This window comes from Argentina silus (genome assembly GCF_951799395.1).
Source record: "Argentina silus genome assembly, chromosome: Y".
NCBI classification, from domain to species: Eukaryota; Metazoa; Chordata; class Actinopteri; order Argentiniformes; family Argentinidae; genus Argentina; species Argentina silus.
The window spans coordinates 17,952,693-17,967,348 of NC_139654.1; the positions used below are offsets into that span (position 1 = coordinate 17,952,693).

The following is a 14,656-nucleotide window of genomic DNA, read 5'->3' on the forward strand; positions in this document are numbered from 1 at the left end:
CTCAGTTTCTCATGAGATGCCAAAATGATGGGAGAAAGTGCAGAGACATTCATCACAGCAGTACATAAGCTAGCAGAACATTGTAGCTTTAGAGTACTAACAGAAGAATGTTGAGGTATCAGACAGAATGTTGACATTTTTTATTAGATGAGGAAGGAAAGCGTAAGCAAGCAGCGCACTACAACTTACAACACCACAACACCAAGGTCATACTTGGTAGAGACTGACAGGGGCATACTAAGGAGAAACAGACTTCCCCTTCATCCCACTGGGGATGCCCCAGGGCAAGAGACACTCACTAGAACAGGCATGGTTTCAAAAGCATCTGTGAGACTGGACTTGTGAATAAGAGTTAAAAAAAAGAGAACAGTTCATGAGTTAAAAAACTGTACAGTTCATATGTGCTAAAGAAAAGAACATACAGAAGATTATGTTTAAAATATGTTTATTTGAAACCGTAACGCTTAGGCTGTGTTGTGTAACTTCCCGGTTGTCTTCCTAAACATGTTTTACAGCGAAGTCCACGGCATCCTCGTCTCCTTATTATACACTTACAGGCCTTCTGTGCCTCGTGTTTGGATAGTTAGCCTTCAAATTTAATTTTGGCTCTATATGTCAACAATATGGATTTGAGATCAAATTATGAATATGTGGCAAAATTAATATCATCCTTTATTTGAGGGTATTTTCATACACATCTTTTTGACCATTTGGAAGTAGTCCCCCATTTGAAGAATTCACCTTAAGTGTTGTCTACAAGTTAGTATTGATCCCATATCCGTTGCATGCAATAACTACATCAAGCCTGCAACTCTATTAACTCTTTGGATGCATTTGCACTGTTTTTTAATGATGAGTGAGAAAGTTTCAAAGGCTAGACCAAAAGAAGAAATGCGCAAGAAGGGCGCTGTACTGTACATCCCTTTAGATTACCAAAGGCATTGGAGAGTGTTGATGCAAACCTTTATTCTCAATATGTAAAATGAAAGACACAAACAAGATTTTACAGCAGTTTTAATTTGAACAAACTTTCATATACAGACCAGTGACAGAGAAAATGGCAAATTAGATCTTGATTGGTTTGTATAGAAATAGAATGGTCTTCTCCAAATAATACACTGTAAAGTAACGCAATACACACCATGTAGTACTGTACAAATGTACTGCTTACAAACCAAAGCCTGGGTCTCCATATCTTGACATCAAAACTTCCCAACCTCAGTGGCTTTTTCTGAAGATGGATGGACAGCTGTTACCACATTCTGCTCATATAACAACTCATGTCTCCAAGTAAACCATCTGGTTAAGAATTTAATTTTTGCAGTGTACAGTAACTTCTTATTCTAACAAACAGGAAATGTTTACTTAAAAGGTCTATTTCACTCTGCCAACTTTGCTTTGAACTGCACAAAACGAATTCCCCACCCACACAATTTATCAAAAGGAGCACTCCAACGAGCACAATTAGTTAAGTGAACTTATTAACTGAATACATATTTTGTTTATTATCAGTATTAGTAATTTTACATCAAATGTTTTGTTAAAATGGACACCATTGTGACAACCTTTGCCCAACTCCACTTCTCCCACCCCGCTCTCGCCTCCAAGAAGATGTTCAAATAACATTTCAAGACTTTTTAAAGCAAAGGCACATTTGTCAGTAAGTGTTTTAAAAAGGAAAGCAAGGGCAGGCAGTCAGTCTAGGAAGCAGAGAAGGACAAGAGGCTTCCGTGACAGCTGCAGCAAGCCTTTAGTACCCGATGTTTCCATCACAACACAAAACCTGACAAAGTAGGGACCAGTCCACACTTGTCTGAGAGGAAGCCTTGGACTGGCATGGAAGCTGGGGAGTTGAGGGGGGCATGATGATGTGGGGATGGGGGAGCCCAAGCTCTCCAGTCCGCACTATAAACACTTGTTCTAAACCCCCCTGCTGTTGAGGGTAGGCATCAGTCAGTCTGTGTGTTAGCTGGCGACAGGGGCTCTGTGGCCAGTCACACCCAGGCCTGCCTGGGAGAGTACAGAGCCTTGTGCCCAAAGCAGTTCTTCTCCTAACGGGCCTTCCAGACAACCATAGCTCTGGCCCTTTCTGTCTGGAGTCAGGGCTAGTCTGGGGCTAGTGGCTACACAATCCACCAGTCAAACAGGACACCAGTAGCCAGAGGGAGCTGTGTGTGGTGGGAATGGACCCACACCTTATGGTCCTGCCCCTCCTGTGTCTATTGTTCCCTGACTTGAAGAGGCTGTGGGCAGGGTGGTCGGGAGAAGGCAGCTCCACATCATACAAACACCTTGGCAAGAGCATCTGCCCCAGCACAGGCGATATAGCACTTTGACGGGTGGAACGCCACATCATGGATTGACTCATCAAACTTCTTACGGTGGGCGGTGAACTCCTGGATGCAGGTCTTACTATCCAAATTCCAAAGACGGATCGAGCAGTCATGACCTGGAGAGAAGGGGATAAATTAGGAACAGAATAATAACGCCTTCAAGGATAGACTGAATCAATTTGTCTGGAGACAAGGGATGAAGCTAATCTTAGAAATACAGGTAACACTTTACATTAAGTCAGGTTTATTCATGGTTGATAATAAATCACTAATAACCAGTTTATGCAATCAGGAGCCAGTTATTAATGCTTTATAAATGCACTTATAAATGCTTTAAAAGCTAACCCTGACGTGAAATCATGCAACATTATTTGCAGTGGTTGCACAGTTGTTATTTCCTGAATTGTGGGGATGATTCAGCTGGCACCAAACAACACATCTTTACATACAGTATAATGTGAAGATCTCCCAAAGTACAGTACAGCTGTCACCATGTTTTTTTTTAACCATGGCCCATACTTGAAATCCTGATGTCCTTGTCAACACGTTCCTCATTTAAACATATCCACCATGCAGGTTCCTAGATTGTATTTGTTGATATATCTATCCACTACTTACTCCTTTCTCTGTGTTCACTGATGTGTGGTTAGTGCTCTGAGCTGGTTTGGATTAATCAATGAGTTGATAATTAAGTTACATGAGTACTGTTATGGAAAATACATTGATAGAACTATTTTCAGGTTATACACTTTCATATGACTGATACAACTTGTGTATATATTGTGATAACACTTTCTCTTACCACACCTCTAAAGTTCTATAGCCATTGTTCTGAGAAGCACTGTATAATTTACCATATGAACAGCGGTGGTTTCGGAGGGAGTGGTGAGGGAGAGCAACAATGGGGGGACAGACGTATCTTGCCGATAGGTGTGAAATGTTGAACGCCGATTGATGAGTAAGAAAGTGCCAATTGATCAGGAAGAAAGTCTCCCCATTGTTCATTCTCTCCCGCCCTCTCTCACGTAAGCACAAGCCCATCAGCCGATAGCCTTGGCGGCGCCTACCATTATGTTTAAACTGTATAAAAGACAACCCTGATAATCGCCTCTTCAGACTTGTGCTGAACAGACCCCCGTATCTACGCTGGGCTGCTGTTACGCTCTTGTCTCTTGTTTGCAAGCAATAAATACCGGACTCAGATATTGTGGCTACTCAGGACTTGTTTCTTGATTCTTACCTCCGAAGAGCTGAAGTACAGAGTGGTAAATCCTAGACTTCCACCACAGTACTCTTTTAAATTTTTGACATTTAGCAGACACTTTTATCCAAAGCAACTTACAACAAGTAAAGTCTAAAGTAAGTGAATCATCACATCAGTCATCATAAGAAAAAAAATTCTATGCTAGGACCAGGGGAAATTGGCAGTCACAATGCTAGAAGATGGAAGGATTTATTTATGATTATTATTATTATTTATTTTTTTACAGTAGAGGAACTGTACCGGGGGGTCGTGGGGTCTTTAGGAGGGACAGTCAAGATGTAGCCCGAAGAGATGGGTCTTCAGTCTAGATAGGTAGTGACTCTGCAGTCCTGACAGCAGTGGGAAGCTCGTTCCACCACCGGGGTGCCAAGACAGTGAAATGCCGTGACTGAGTAGCGCGACGGCTGCATTCTCGTAGAGGCGGCGGTGCCAGGCGGCCAGCCGAGGTGGAAGAATGGAGTGATCGGGCAGGGGTTTGGGGGCTGACCATTGCTTGCAAGTAGGGAGGGGCTGTTCCCTTTGCTGCCCGGTAGGCGAGCACCAGGGTCTTGAATCTGATGCAAGCTACTACCATTGAAGGGTGCAGGAGGTGGGTGACATGGGAGAATTTGGGGAGATTGAACACTAGACGGCCAGCAGCATTCTGGATGACCTGCAGAGGTCTGATGATGGAGGCGGGGAGCCCGGCCGAGAGTTCGTTGCAGTCGTCAAGGCCGGAGATCACAAGTGCCTGGACCAATAGTTGTGCTGCTTCTCTGGTGAGAAATGGACATATCCTTCTGATGTTGTAGAGGAAGAATCTACAGGAGCGCGCTGTCGCTGTGATGTTCGCCGCACAGGATAAGTGGTTGTCAAGGATCACCCTAAGATTATTGGCTGTCTGGGAGGAGTTCTCTACTGTGATGGAGAAGTCTTGAAAGCTTCTTTAAAAAAAAAAGAATTATTCCTTCTTCTAGCATTGTGACTGCCAATCGCCCCTGGTCCTACCGTAGATTACTTTTTCTTATGATGACTGATGGATAGATGATTCAATTACTTAAACAAATGTATTTGTTGTTAGTCGCTTTGGATAAAGAATCAGAATCAGAATCTGAATTCTTTTATTTTGCCAAGTATATTTGCACATACAGGAAATTGACTTGGTGAGGTTGCGTGGACATAAAAAACAAATAGCAAATATTGACATGAAATTTACAAAATAGCAAAGTATTAACAAAAATAACAAATTTACAAATTTACAAAAAAGAGCAGCAGAACAATACATCTTGTAGGCACAAGAGGCTGTGAAATGGTTGTGGGGCATGTACACTATACATTAGAATAATTTTAAATAATTATAAATTACACTGTCAGTGCGTTGTTTGTGTGACAGGGTGGGGGGTCAGAGAGAGGCAGGGGGCGTGGTTGTGAGCCCCACTGCCATGGGGAAGAAACTGTTCAGGTGGCGCAATGTTTTAGTCTTGATTGACCAGAACCTTTTGCTGGATGGAAGTCTCTGGAAGAGGTGATGACCAGGATGGGAAGGATCAGCGATGATCTTTCCTGCTCTCTTACTGGTCCTGGAGTGGAACAAGTCCAGGAGAGATGGCAGGTTGCAGCCTTCTCGGCTGACCGAATGATCCGCTGCATTCTGCCTTTGTCCTTGGCAGTGGAGGCAGCAAACCAGACAGTGATTGATGAGCTGAGGATGGACTCAATGATGGCCGTGTAGAACTCAACTATCACTTTCTGCGGCATGTTGAATTTCTTCAGCTGCCGTAGGAAGAACATCCTCTGCTGGGCCTTCTTGATGGTGGAGGTGATGTTCTCCGCCCACCTGAGGTCCTTTGAAATTATTGTCTCCAGGAATCTGAATGACTCCACAATGTTAACTGGGGAGTCACACATGATGAGGGGGGCTGGGCTTCTCCTGAAATCTACGACCATCTCTACAGTTTTTAGGGCGTTCAGCTCCAAGTAGTTCTGGCTGCACCAGGAAGCCAGGCTGTCAACTTCCTCCCTGTAGGCGGCCTCATCACCATTGGAGATTAATCCAATGAGGGTAGTGTCATCCGTGAACTTCAGGAGTTTGACAGAAGGGTGGCTAGAGGTGCAGCTGTTGGTGTAGAGGGAGAAGAGTAGAGGAGAGAGCACACAGCCTTGTGGGGCTCCGGTGCTGATGGTCCGGGCTCCGAGACAAGCTTGCCCAGCCGTACCTGCTGCTTCCTGTCTGTCAGAAAGTCAGTGATCCACCTGCAGGTGGTCTCAGGCACGCTCAGCTGGGATAGCTTGTCCTGGAGGAGAGCTGGGGCGATAGTGTTAAATGCAGAGCTGAAGTCCACAAACAGGATCCTGGCGTAGGTGCCGGGGGAGTCTAGGTGCTGTAGGATGAAGTGAAGTCCCATGTTGACTGCGTCATCTACAGACCTGTTGGCTCTATAGGCAAACTGCAGTGGGTCAAGGAGGGGGTTGGTGATGGTCTTGAGGTGGGTGAGCACGAGGCGCTCAAAGGTCTTCATTACCACAGAGGTCAGGGCGACTGGTCTGTAGTCATTAAGGCCTGGGATCCTCTGCTTTCTGGGAACTGGGATGATGGTGGATGTTTTGAAGCAGGCAGGTACCATGCATTCAGCCAGTGAGGTGTTGAAGATGTCCGTAAACACTGGAGACAGCTGGTCTGCACAGTGCTTCAGTGTGGAGGGGGAGACAGCATCTGGTCCAGCTGCCTTGCAGGGGTTCTGTTTCTTTAACAGTTTGTTAACGTCTCTCTCCTGGATGGAGAGAGGTGCGACGGGGGGGAGGGGGCTGTAGAGGTTAGTGTCTCTGGCCAGGCTGGGAAGGAGAGGTGTGATAGCTGTGGGGGAGGGTTGGTTTAGTGGGTCAGAGTCAGGGCTGCTCCATTGTCTGTCGAATCTACAGTAGAAGTCGTTCAGGTCATTTGCAAGTCTGAGGTCTTCCATAGAGTGGGGGGATTTGGTTTTGCAGTCTGTGATAACTCGAAGGCCTTTCCAGATTGACGAGGAGTCGTTGGCTGCAAACTGTTGTTCTAGCTTCTTTGAGTACTGTCGTCTGGCCTCCTTAATCTCCTTGCCAAACGTGTACTTAGCTAGTCTGAACCTTTCCTTGTCTCCACTCCTGAAAGCCCTCTCCTTCTCCAAACGAAGCTGTTTGAGTCTTGCTGTGAACCAGGGCTTGTCATTGTTGTAACTCACCCTGGTGCGTGTTGGAATACATCTGTCCTCACAGAAGCTGATGTATGACGTCACAGACTCTGTGTATTCGTCCAGGCTGTTAGAAGCAGTCCTAAAAATGTCCCAGTCTGTGGTGTCAAGGCAGTCACGCAAATGCTCCACTGCTTCTCTGCTACTCCAATTCTTTGATGTCCTCACAGCAGGTTTAGAAAGTTTTAGTTTCTGCCTGTATGCCAGGATCAAATGAATAAGAGCGTGGTCAGATAGTCCCAGAGCCGCGCGGGGAACTACGTGATAAGGTCTGCTGATGGTGCTATAACAGTGATCCAAAATCTTCTCCTCCCTGGTCGGGCATTTGATTAACTGTTTATATTTAGGATGTTTGTGAGTTAAGTTGCCCTTGTTAAAGTCCCCAAGGACAATAACTGGGGAATACGTGTTCGCTCTCCTTCTCTCCACTCCTAATATTTGGTCGGCGAGTTGACGTTGCCACTTTCACGTCAGCTTGCGGGGGGATGTAAACTCCAGCCAATATGAAAGAAGTGAATTCACGTGGAGAGTAAAGGTGATGAAAAATGATTCCAGGTCAGGAGAACAAGTTTGCAAAATCACTTTCACGTCGTTGCACTAGCGTTGATTTATATAGAAACAGATCCCACCTCCTTTCGCCTTGCGAGTAGAAATCGGTTCGCGATCTGCACGCAACAGCTGAAAGCCGGGCACATGTACAGCGGAGTCCGGTGTCAATTCCATCAGCCACGATTCCGTGAAACACAAAACAGAAGAAAGGGAAAAGTCTCTATTTGTCCTGATAAGAAGACGCAATTCGTCCATTTTGTTGCATAGTGCGCGAACATTTGAGAGAAGTATTCCCGGTAGAGGCGAGCGTAATCCTCTCTCCCTAAAGCGCACTAAAGCCCCGGCGCGTTTGCCATGGCGCCGGCGCCTTCGTTGCACTGCTTGGCCAAGGGACAGAGCACCTTTGACCAGAATGTCCAGTAAATCCACGGATGGGGCGAGAAAGTTGGGACATAAATCAGATGATGTTGAGTCCCTGATGTTAAGCATCTCGTCCCTCGTGAAAGTAAACTTAGTGGAATCACAATTAACGGAATTAAAGACTATAAACAAACAAAGAAGTGTGCACCAACACACCGAGGCGCCATCTTGAGGAGGAAAAAGGCGTCTGCTAAATGCCATACATGTAAATGCTTTAGCAGCTGATGCAGAGGAGGTGTAGTTGAGGAGGAGATAGAGATAAGGTTTTCGGTCATCGGGAAGGCCGGTTTTACTCCATTTCCTCTCAGCTGCCCGGAGCCCCATTGTACAAGTTTGCAGGGTTTCAGACAGCCAAGGAGTGCGTGGAGAGGATCGTGCTGGCCTTGGACAGAGAGAGTTGAAGGATGAAGAAAGAGTGGATAGGAGGGTGGAGGAGGCTGCATCAGTGGATAGAAGGGAGAAGGAATCAACAGAGGGTAGGGAGGATAAGACAGAGGAAGAGAGAGCGGTGAAGGAGAGGTTACGCAGGTTGCGACGAGTGGACACAGTGTGGGTAGAGTCTGAGGGGGTGGATTTGAGGGGAAGGGAGAAGGATCCAAAATGATGGTCAGAAACTTTCTCTCAGGCCTTCCTCGATGGACTCCACAGATTGACTCCTTTGTCTTCGTGTCAGGAGGCTGTCGCTCGTTGACAGTCAGGATAGAAGTACAGATTCTGTAATTGCTGATGAAGCAGGGTTGCAGCCCCTCCCACCTAAGGATCAGTTAACGACCAGACAGACTTCACCACCAAGTCCAAATGTACTTTGTTGTAGTCAGGAGCTGCTAGGCACTTAAGTTGGTTGCAAAGTTTTCAGCCCCTCCCACTGGGAATTGACAGCAGTTGGCTTCAAGTTGTCTATTCAACAGAAACTAGCTCCCTCGGCTTCAGGCAGGATTGACACAACTCACAGCAACAACTAAAAGCAACACACTGTTAAACAAGACTAAATTAATTTACTTAGTCTCGAGACAGACTTCACCACTCAAGTCCAAATGTACTTTGTTCTAGTCAGGAGCTGCTAGGCACTTAAAGAGTTTTCAGCCCCTCCCACTACTCTTCTATCCTGTGTACTTATGAAGAAAACCACTGACCATTTCATCATGTATAACTGATGAAATGTCACAACGTTAACCATTTATTAATGAGGAATCAACATTTGTAACTGATAAAATGTGACCTTAGTGTGACAAGTGTAACACATTTGATCATTTATGAATGACTTACCAACATTTATTAATGGGTTACAAATATTTCTAACTGATGAAATGTAACCTTAATGTAAATCGTAACACTGTTTACCATCATTATGAAGGAGTTACTAACATTAAATAACTAGCTACTACCAAGCCTCTTGGCTAGGGGTCAGTTCAACAGTCTGATGGCCTGAGGGTAGAAGCTATTCCGGAATCTGTTGGTCCGGGTCTGAATGCTTCGGTACCATCTGCCCGATGGAAGCAGGGACAACAGGGTATGACTGGGATGGCTGTTGTCCTTGATGATCTTCCCGGCCTTCCTCTTACATCTCTGAGTTGATGGCGGGGAGCTCACGGCCTGTGATGGACTGGGCCGTTTTTACCACTCTCTGCAGGGCTTTCCGATCGTGAGCGGTGCAGCTGCCATACCAGGCGGTGATGCAGCCAGACAGGATGCTCTCAATGGTGCACCTGTAAAAGTTTGTGAGGATCTGGGGGGGACATGCCGAATTTCCTCAACCTGTGGGGGACTGTGGGGGTGTGGTGTGAATATGTTAGATCCTTAGTGATGTGGACACCAAGAAACCTGAAGCTATTGACTGTGAGGAAAAAGTGTTATAATAATCATTTCTGTTCAATGTACTTGTTCTCTTCACGTGTTCTGCACATGTTTCAATGTATTGTGAGAGATTTCTAAGAGTGCAAGGGTGCTGCCCAAAAGGTCAACTTGTTCTATGTTAATGGTTTCCACCCCATAGATGTAAATGTGTTCGTGTTGATAGAACAATGAGAAGTGATAACATCTTGTATAGTATAAGACAGTCTGAATGGGGAAATAACCCCTCAGAACTGAGGTATAATTATGCTTTGTATCTTCTCTAAGAGCTCTTAATAAACTGAGGAAACTTTGTTTCATCACATCGTGTACCCTTAGTGGTTAATTCTTGTGAGCCTAGCAACTCACGTGTATCTTTAATTGATTAGTTAGTAGAATTTCCACAACATGACTCTCTCCACCTCAGCCCCTCCGATGTGGAGCACACAGACCTCGCTAGTAACAGGAGCTTTGATGGGGAGCTCCATATCACTATCCTCAAACTGAGCGTAAAATGAATTTAGCTTGTCGGGGAGCGACAGTGTCCAAACTGCTTGGTCTCACTTTATAGTCCGTAAAAGTCTGTACCCCTGCCACATACCTCTCATGTTAGAGCCTTGGTACTGAGACCTTGATCATCATTGCTTCAGACTATGATTCTTAGCACAGCGTTGCCTGTGCAGTATGTCTCTTTCATTATACCATTGTATCATTTAGACAACATAGGGCACTCGTCGGACTAAAGAGACATATTTTTCATTAAATATTATTGTTGTTGTTAATTAATCAATGTTCTAAATGTTTTCAATTATTATAAAAGTTTACCGAGAGAGGCTTGGAGAACCATTTTTTAAATATACTGTATACACAGTGAAGGGGGAGACATCAATTATGCCCCCCTTCTTGAGCCTGCAGAGTTCTGGAAAAGGGTCTTGTGGACAGATGAGACAAAGATTAACATGTACAAGAGTGATGGCAAGTGTAAAGTGTGGAGAAAAAAAGGAACTGCCCAAAATCCCTGGCATAACACCTCATCTGTGAAATATGATGGAGGGGGTGTTATGACTTGGCCGTGTATGGTTGCCACTGGAACTGGCTGCTACATCTTGTCTGATGAAGATGGCTGCAGTACAGGCCTGGCAGAGTATCACCAGAGGTCAATGGGTCGCAGACAGTTATTGCATGCAAAGGATTGTCGACCAAATACTAAACTTGAGTGCTTTATTTGGACATTATATGTTTTTTTTCAATAATTGTGGAGCCCTGAAATAGGGGAAGTATGTTTCAAAAATGTTGTACTTTCTCAATAGTGAAACCAATCTGAAAAAAAAAAAAAGAATTCAAGCTGAGATTTCTACTTTGACCCTATAGTAATTGTTTTATTTCAACTGTTGGAGTATAGATATGTTTTTATTAGCCCAGCCACCCACCCCCCCTTTTTTTTTTGTACAGTTTTTACATCTACATTGTATTTACATTATTTTATTTTTTTTACATGGTCTATTATGGTATATTTGGTATTTGGGCAAACTTTGTGGTGCTCTTATTGAAAAGCAATGAAGAGAAAACTAGTCTGCTATTGCTGTTGTCCAATGAGGTCTTGCCATACCAGAAATTAATCAATAAGTGGAGGGTATCAGTTTCTACCATATCTGATGAGGGTAGTCATGGTGGTAATTGTAGGACAGAGGCATAGATAGATAGAGTACATTCATTTGCAGGAATAAGCATTTCTAAAGCATTACTCACTGGCTCCTGATTGCAAGCTCCCTATTTGGCAAGCACCAAGTGAATATTGAACAATCTAAACAAATTAGTTAACTGTTTATAAGTAATTTATTAACGAATTATAAACCCTTGACAAATGTGACCTTAATGTTACCAAAATACAGAGATCATACATAAATATTGCTACTTACTGCCAGACATCAAATATAGTCCATTGGGGTCAACAGCTAGACTTGTGACTGCATCCAAATGGGCCACCATGGAGTGGATTAGCTTCCCTGCAATTATTACAAAGACAAATATTTGTCAGAACAGCAATTTTGGGGATTCATTGTACATTGAACAAACTCAGTAAATTGGCATAAGATACCAAATAGCTAAAAGGCTGAGGATGGCATACACAATGGATATGGTATATTTTGACCAACATTTTGACATAAGCAGGGATGCTGTCCAGGTATAACCTATACAGTACCTGTGTTGTTGTCGAAGAACTTGATGTGGCGATCCTCCTGTGCGGTAATGGTGATGGGTAGGGTGGGGTGGCTCAGAACTTTGTTGATCTGACAGGGAGTGCCTAAGGTGAGAAAAGGGACAAATTAGACCTTTTTCATTATCCATTAGGCTTCCTCAGTCCACCCACTGTCATAAATCCATCGCTCCAGATTTACCTGGCTCTACAGTGGATTGCAGGCTGAGGACCAGCTGGCGAGTCTCCATGTTGAAGAGGCCAATCTGACCACTGGTGAAGGAGGTGACCAAATGTGCTGGCTCACTGCACACCAAGTCTACTGAGGAGGGCACACCCATCTCTGCAACATGCACACGCACACAGACAGAGATTAATTTTTACCACATAAATAAATAAAACATCATGAAGAATTCAACTCATTTAGTGTGTGACATGTCTCTGTAACCTTTGTTCTCATTAAAGACTGCCAGGGCAAGGGAGGTGTTGTTGGCGTCCCACAGCCTCACAGTGCCATCCCCAGAGCAGGAGAGGAGGCGCTGGTGAGCACTGCTGTACACCAAACCATACACAGAGTCAGTGTGTCCCCACAGCGCCCCCCGTTGGACTGATGGCTCTAAGAAAAGGACAAAAAATGTAAATTCCGCATTTTGGTCTGAAAATCGATACATCTCTGTCCTCCAGATTCTTTTGGAATTTCAGAATTACACAGAAATACTTGGAGGCGGTTCTTACCGTATGAGTCATAGGGGTCGAGGTTGAGGTTGGGGGTGTTCCAGCTGTGGATCGTCCCGTCGACCCCCCCACTGAAACACTGCTCCCCTGTACTGCTCATGACCACACAAAGCACAGCACCCCTATGGAGAGAAGGCCAGTGTCAGTAATGTTCCCACACGTCACTTGTTCATAACAAACATCCAAATACGAGCTTTAAAACTAGAGGGGTCGACCTGTGGGCCCTGAAAGTGTAGATGGGTTCCACATCTAAGAAGGCACTCCTGCAGTCAAACAGAGAGAGTGGGTCAGAAAGCTGTAAAATCACATGTCATGTGTAGTTGTGGATACACTTACTTATAACACTAGAATGAGTTGTGGCCATAATCCAGACTAAATGGAGATGGCAGACAGACATTACAGCGACAGCTCTCTCCATCACTAGTACAGTTCATTGCATGGCTGTGCACTAGACATAAAAGGGTAGTCTCACTTCTTCGCAGGGGCAGCCTTCTGCAGGTTCCACATCTTGAGTGTGTGGTCCTCTGAGGCTGTGACCAGGACAGGCTCCACAGGGTGGAAGGCCAGACCACGGATCCCGTCAAAGTGGCTACGAAGAGTGAACTTTGGGTTCCACGTCTTCCTCAGAGCATCCTTATTGTTGGCGATCTGAGGAGAGGAAATGTGATCATGAAAGTGATCAAGTCAAGGCTGATTCATGTTTCATCGACAACAACACAACCAGGGGTCTGCGTAGGTTCGCGAAGGTCGCGCAACTGTTGCACAGGGGTTTGCGCTACTCTCTCAATTTCTCAATGTGCTACCTGCCACGTAGATGTTGCACACCATTAATTGGTTGGTTAGTGAATGGAGGCGGAGCTATCGGTAGTTAAAAGCACCGAGAGACCGAGACAAACTATCCTGAGGTAAATACAGGCAGCCTTTGTTTACTAGCTAGCTAGTTAGCTTTGTTTGTTAACGAGCCACTACTGATACCCTACTTTGACTGCAGCTGTTCTCAACCATTAATTATGTAATCGGTAATATAAAAGCTAAATATGTGTGTTCTATCTAGAGAACATGACCCCGCTGCACATAGGCTACGCAGAAGTATGAATTACAAAGTGCTTGCGACAGCGCAAACTGCGTACTCATCGCACAAGTGACGCAGAAGCATGTAGAGGCTTTAAGTGAACTGCTACAGTATATCTTCCATCTCTTGCAAGTTGTTAAAATCATGTTCAAACGTAAAACATTTCTAGAGGTACCTAGAAGGTAGAGGTATCTTTTTTGCATAAGGGCATCATTAATTTCATTTCTTGGCTAGTGGTGAGGGTTGGCTATGCTCAGTGTAATGACAGTTCATCTGAGGATGGGCAGTTCATTACTAAAGGTTACTCCTACAGTCTACAGAGATACAGTTGACTTTCTCTTGAGATACTCACATCATAGGCCAGGCTGTCAGCCTCGTTGGCCACTGTGAGTCCAGCCAGCTCCCCAAGCCCCAGCTCACTCATGGCCTTGTCAGCGTCCATGATGAACAACTTCCCTGAGGTGGGCGGGAAGGTCAGTGCCTCCACTGGGAAAATAAAGCCACAATCAATCTCCAATCGATGACCTGCAGGGCACCCATTAGAGCTAAGCTAATACAGGGTATTATAACAGATGCTTGCTGGGTTGGGGTCAACTTCATGTACGTTCAGGAGGTGAATTTAATAAAATATATATATATTTTTTTAAAAAGGGCCAAAACTATTTTAAATGTCTTCTTTTCTTTTGCTGTTAATCCTGTAAAAGACGGGGATATTACCTTGATCAGTCCGGTTTGCCTCGTGCTCGTTGAGTCTGGCCACGCTGGGCCGGGCATGGGGTGTGGCTGAGGGCATCTCCTCAGCATCTCTCAGGTTGGCTAGCATGTCCTGCAGCTTGGATCGGTTGGGCCCTGTTCAATAGCCAGGGAGACAGCATTAGCACACAACACACAGTGATGAAGAGAGATTGAGATACACAATATATAAAGAAAGAGAAGGGAAAGTCTTATAGGGAATAGGGAATGTTGTATCGGGAAGGTACAATGGGATAACAAAATGTACAGTGCCTTTGGAAAGTATTCAGACCCCTTCACTTTTTCCACATTTTGTTGTGTTAT

The 14,656-nt window shown here is 44.8% G+C and overlaps 1 protein-coding gene across 6 annotated transcripts in view; it reads right to left on the reverse strand.

Annotated features, from left to right (window-relative positions):
* Positions 1–997: 997 nt before the first annotated feature.
* Positions 998–14,656, reverse strand: part of LOC310824276 (striatin-like) — a 113,406-nt gene continuing 99,747 nt past the window's right edge. For 5 of the 6 annotated variants that reach the window (XM_083697148.1, XM_083697144.1, XM_083697145.1 and 2 more), the window contains 10 exons: positions 14,318–14,449; positions 13,953–14,086; positions 13,001–13,176; positions 12,744–12,791; positions 12,529–12,650; positions 12,242–12,409; positions 11,996–12,136; positions 11,800–11,901; positions 11,516–11,602; positions 998–2,449 (listed from right to left, as the gene is read on the reverse strand). In XM_083697148.1, coding sequence (XP_083553274.1) covers positions 2,280–2,449; positions 11,516–11,602; positions 11,800–11,901; positions 11,996–12,136; positions 12,242–12,409; positions 12,529–12,650; positions 12,744–12,791; positions 13,001–13,176; positions 13,953–14,086; positions 14,318–14,449 — 1,280 coding nt within the window. In that variant the 3' untranslated portion in view covers positions 998–2,279. The remainder of the gene's footprint in view (positions 2,450–11,515; positions 11,603–11,799; positions 11,902–11,995; positions 12,137–12,241; positions 12,410–12,528; positions 12,651–12,743; positions 12,792–13,000; positions 13,177–13,952; positions 14,087–14,317; positions 14,450–14,656) is intronic. The other variant, XM_083697146.1, reaches the window with a different exon arrangement.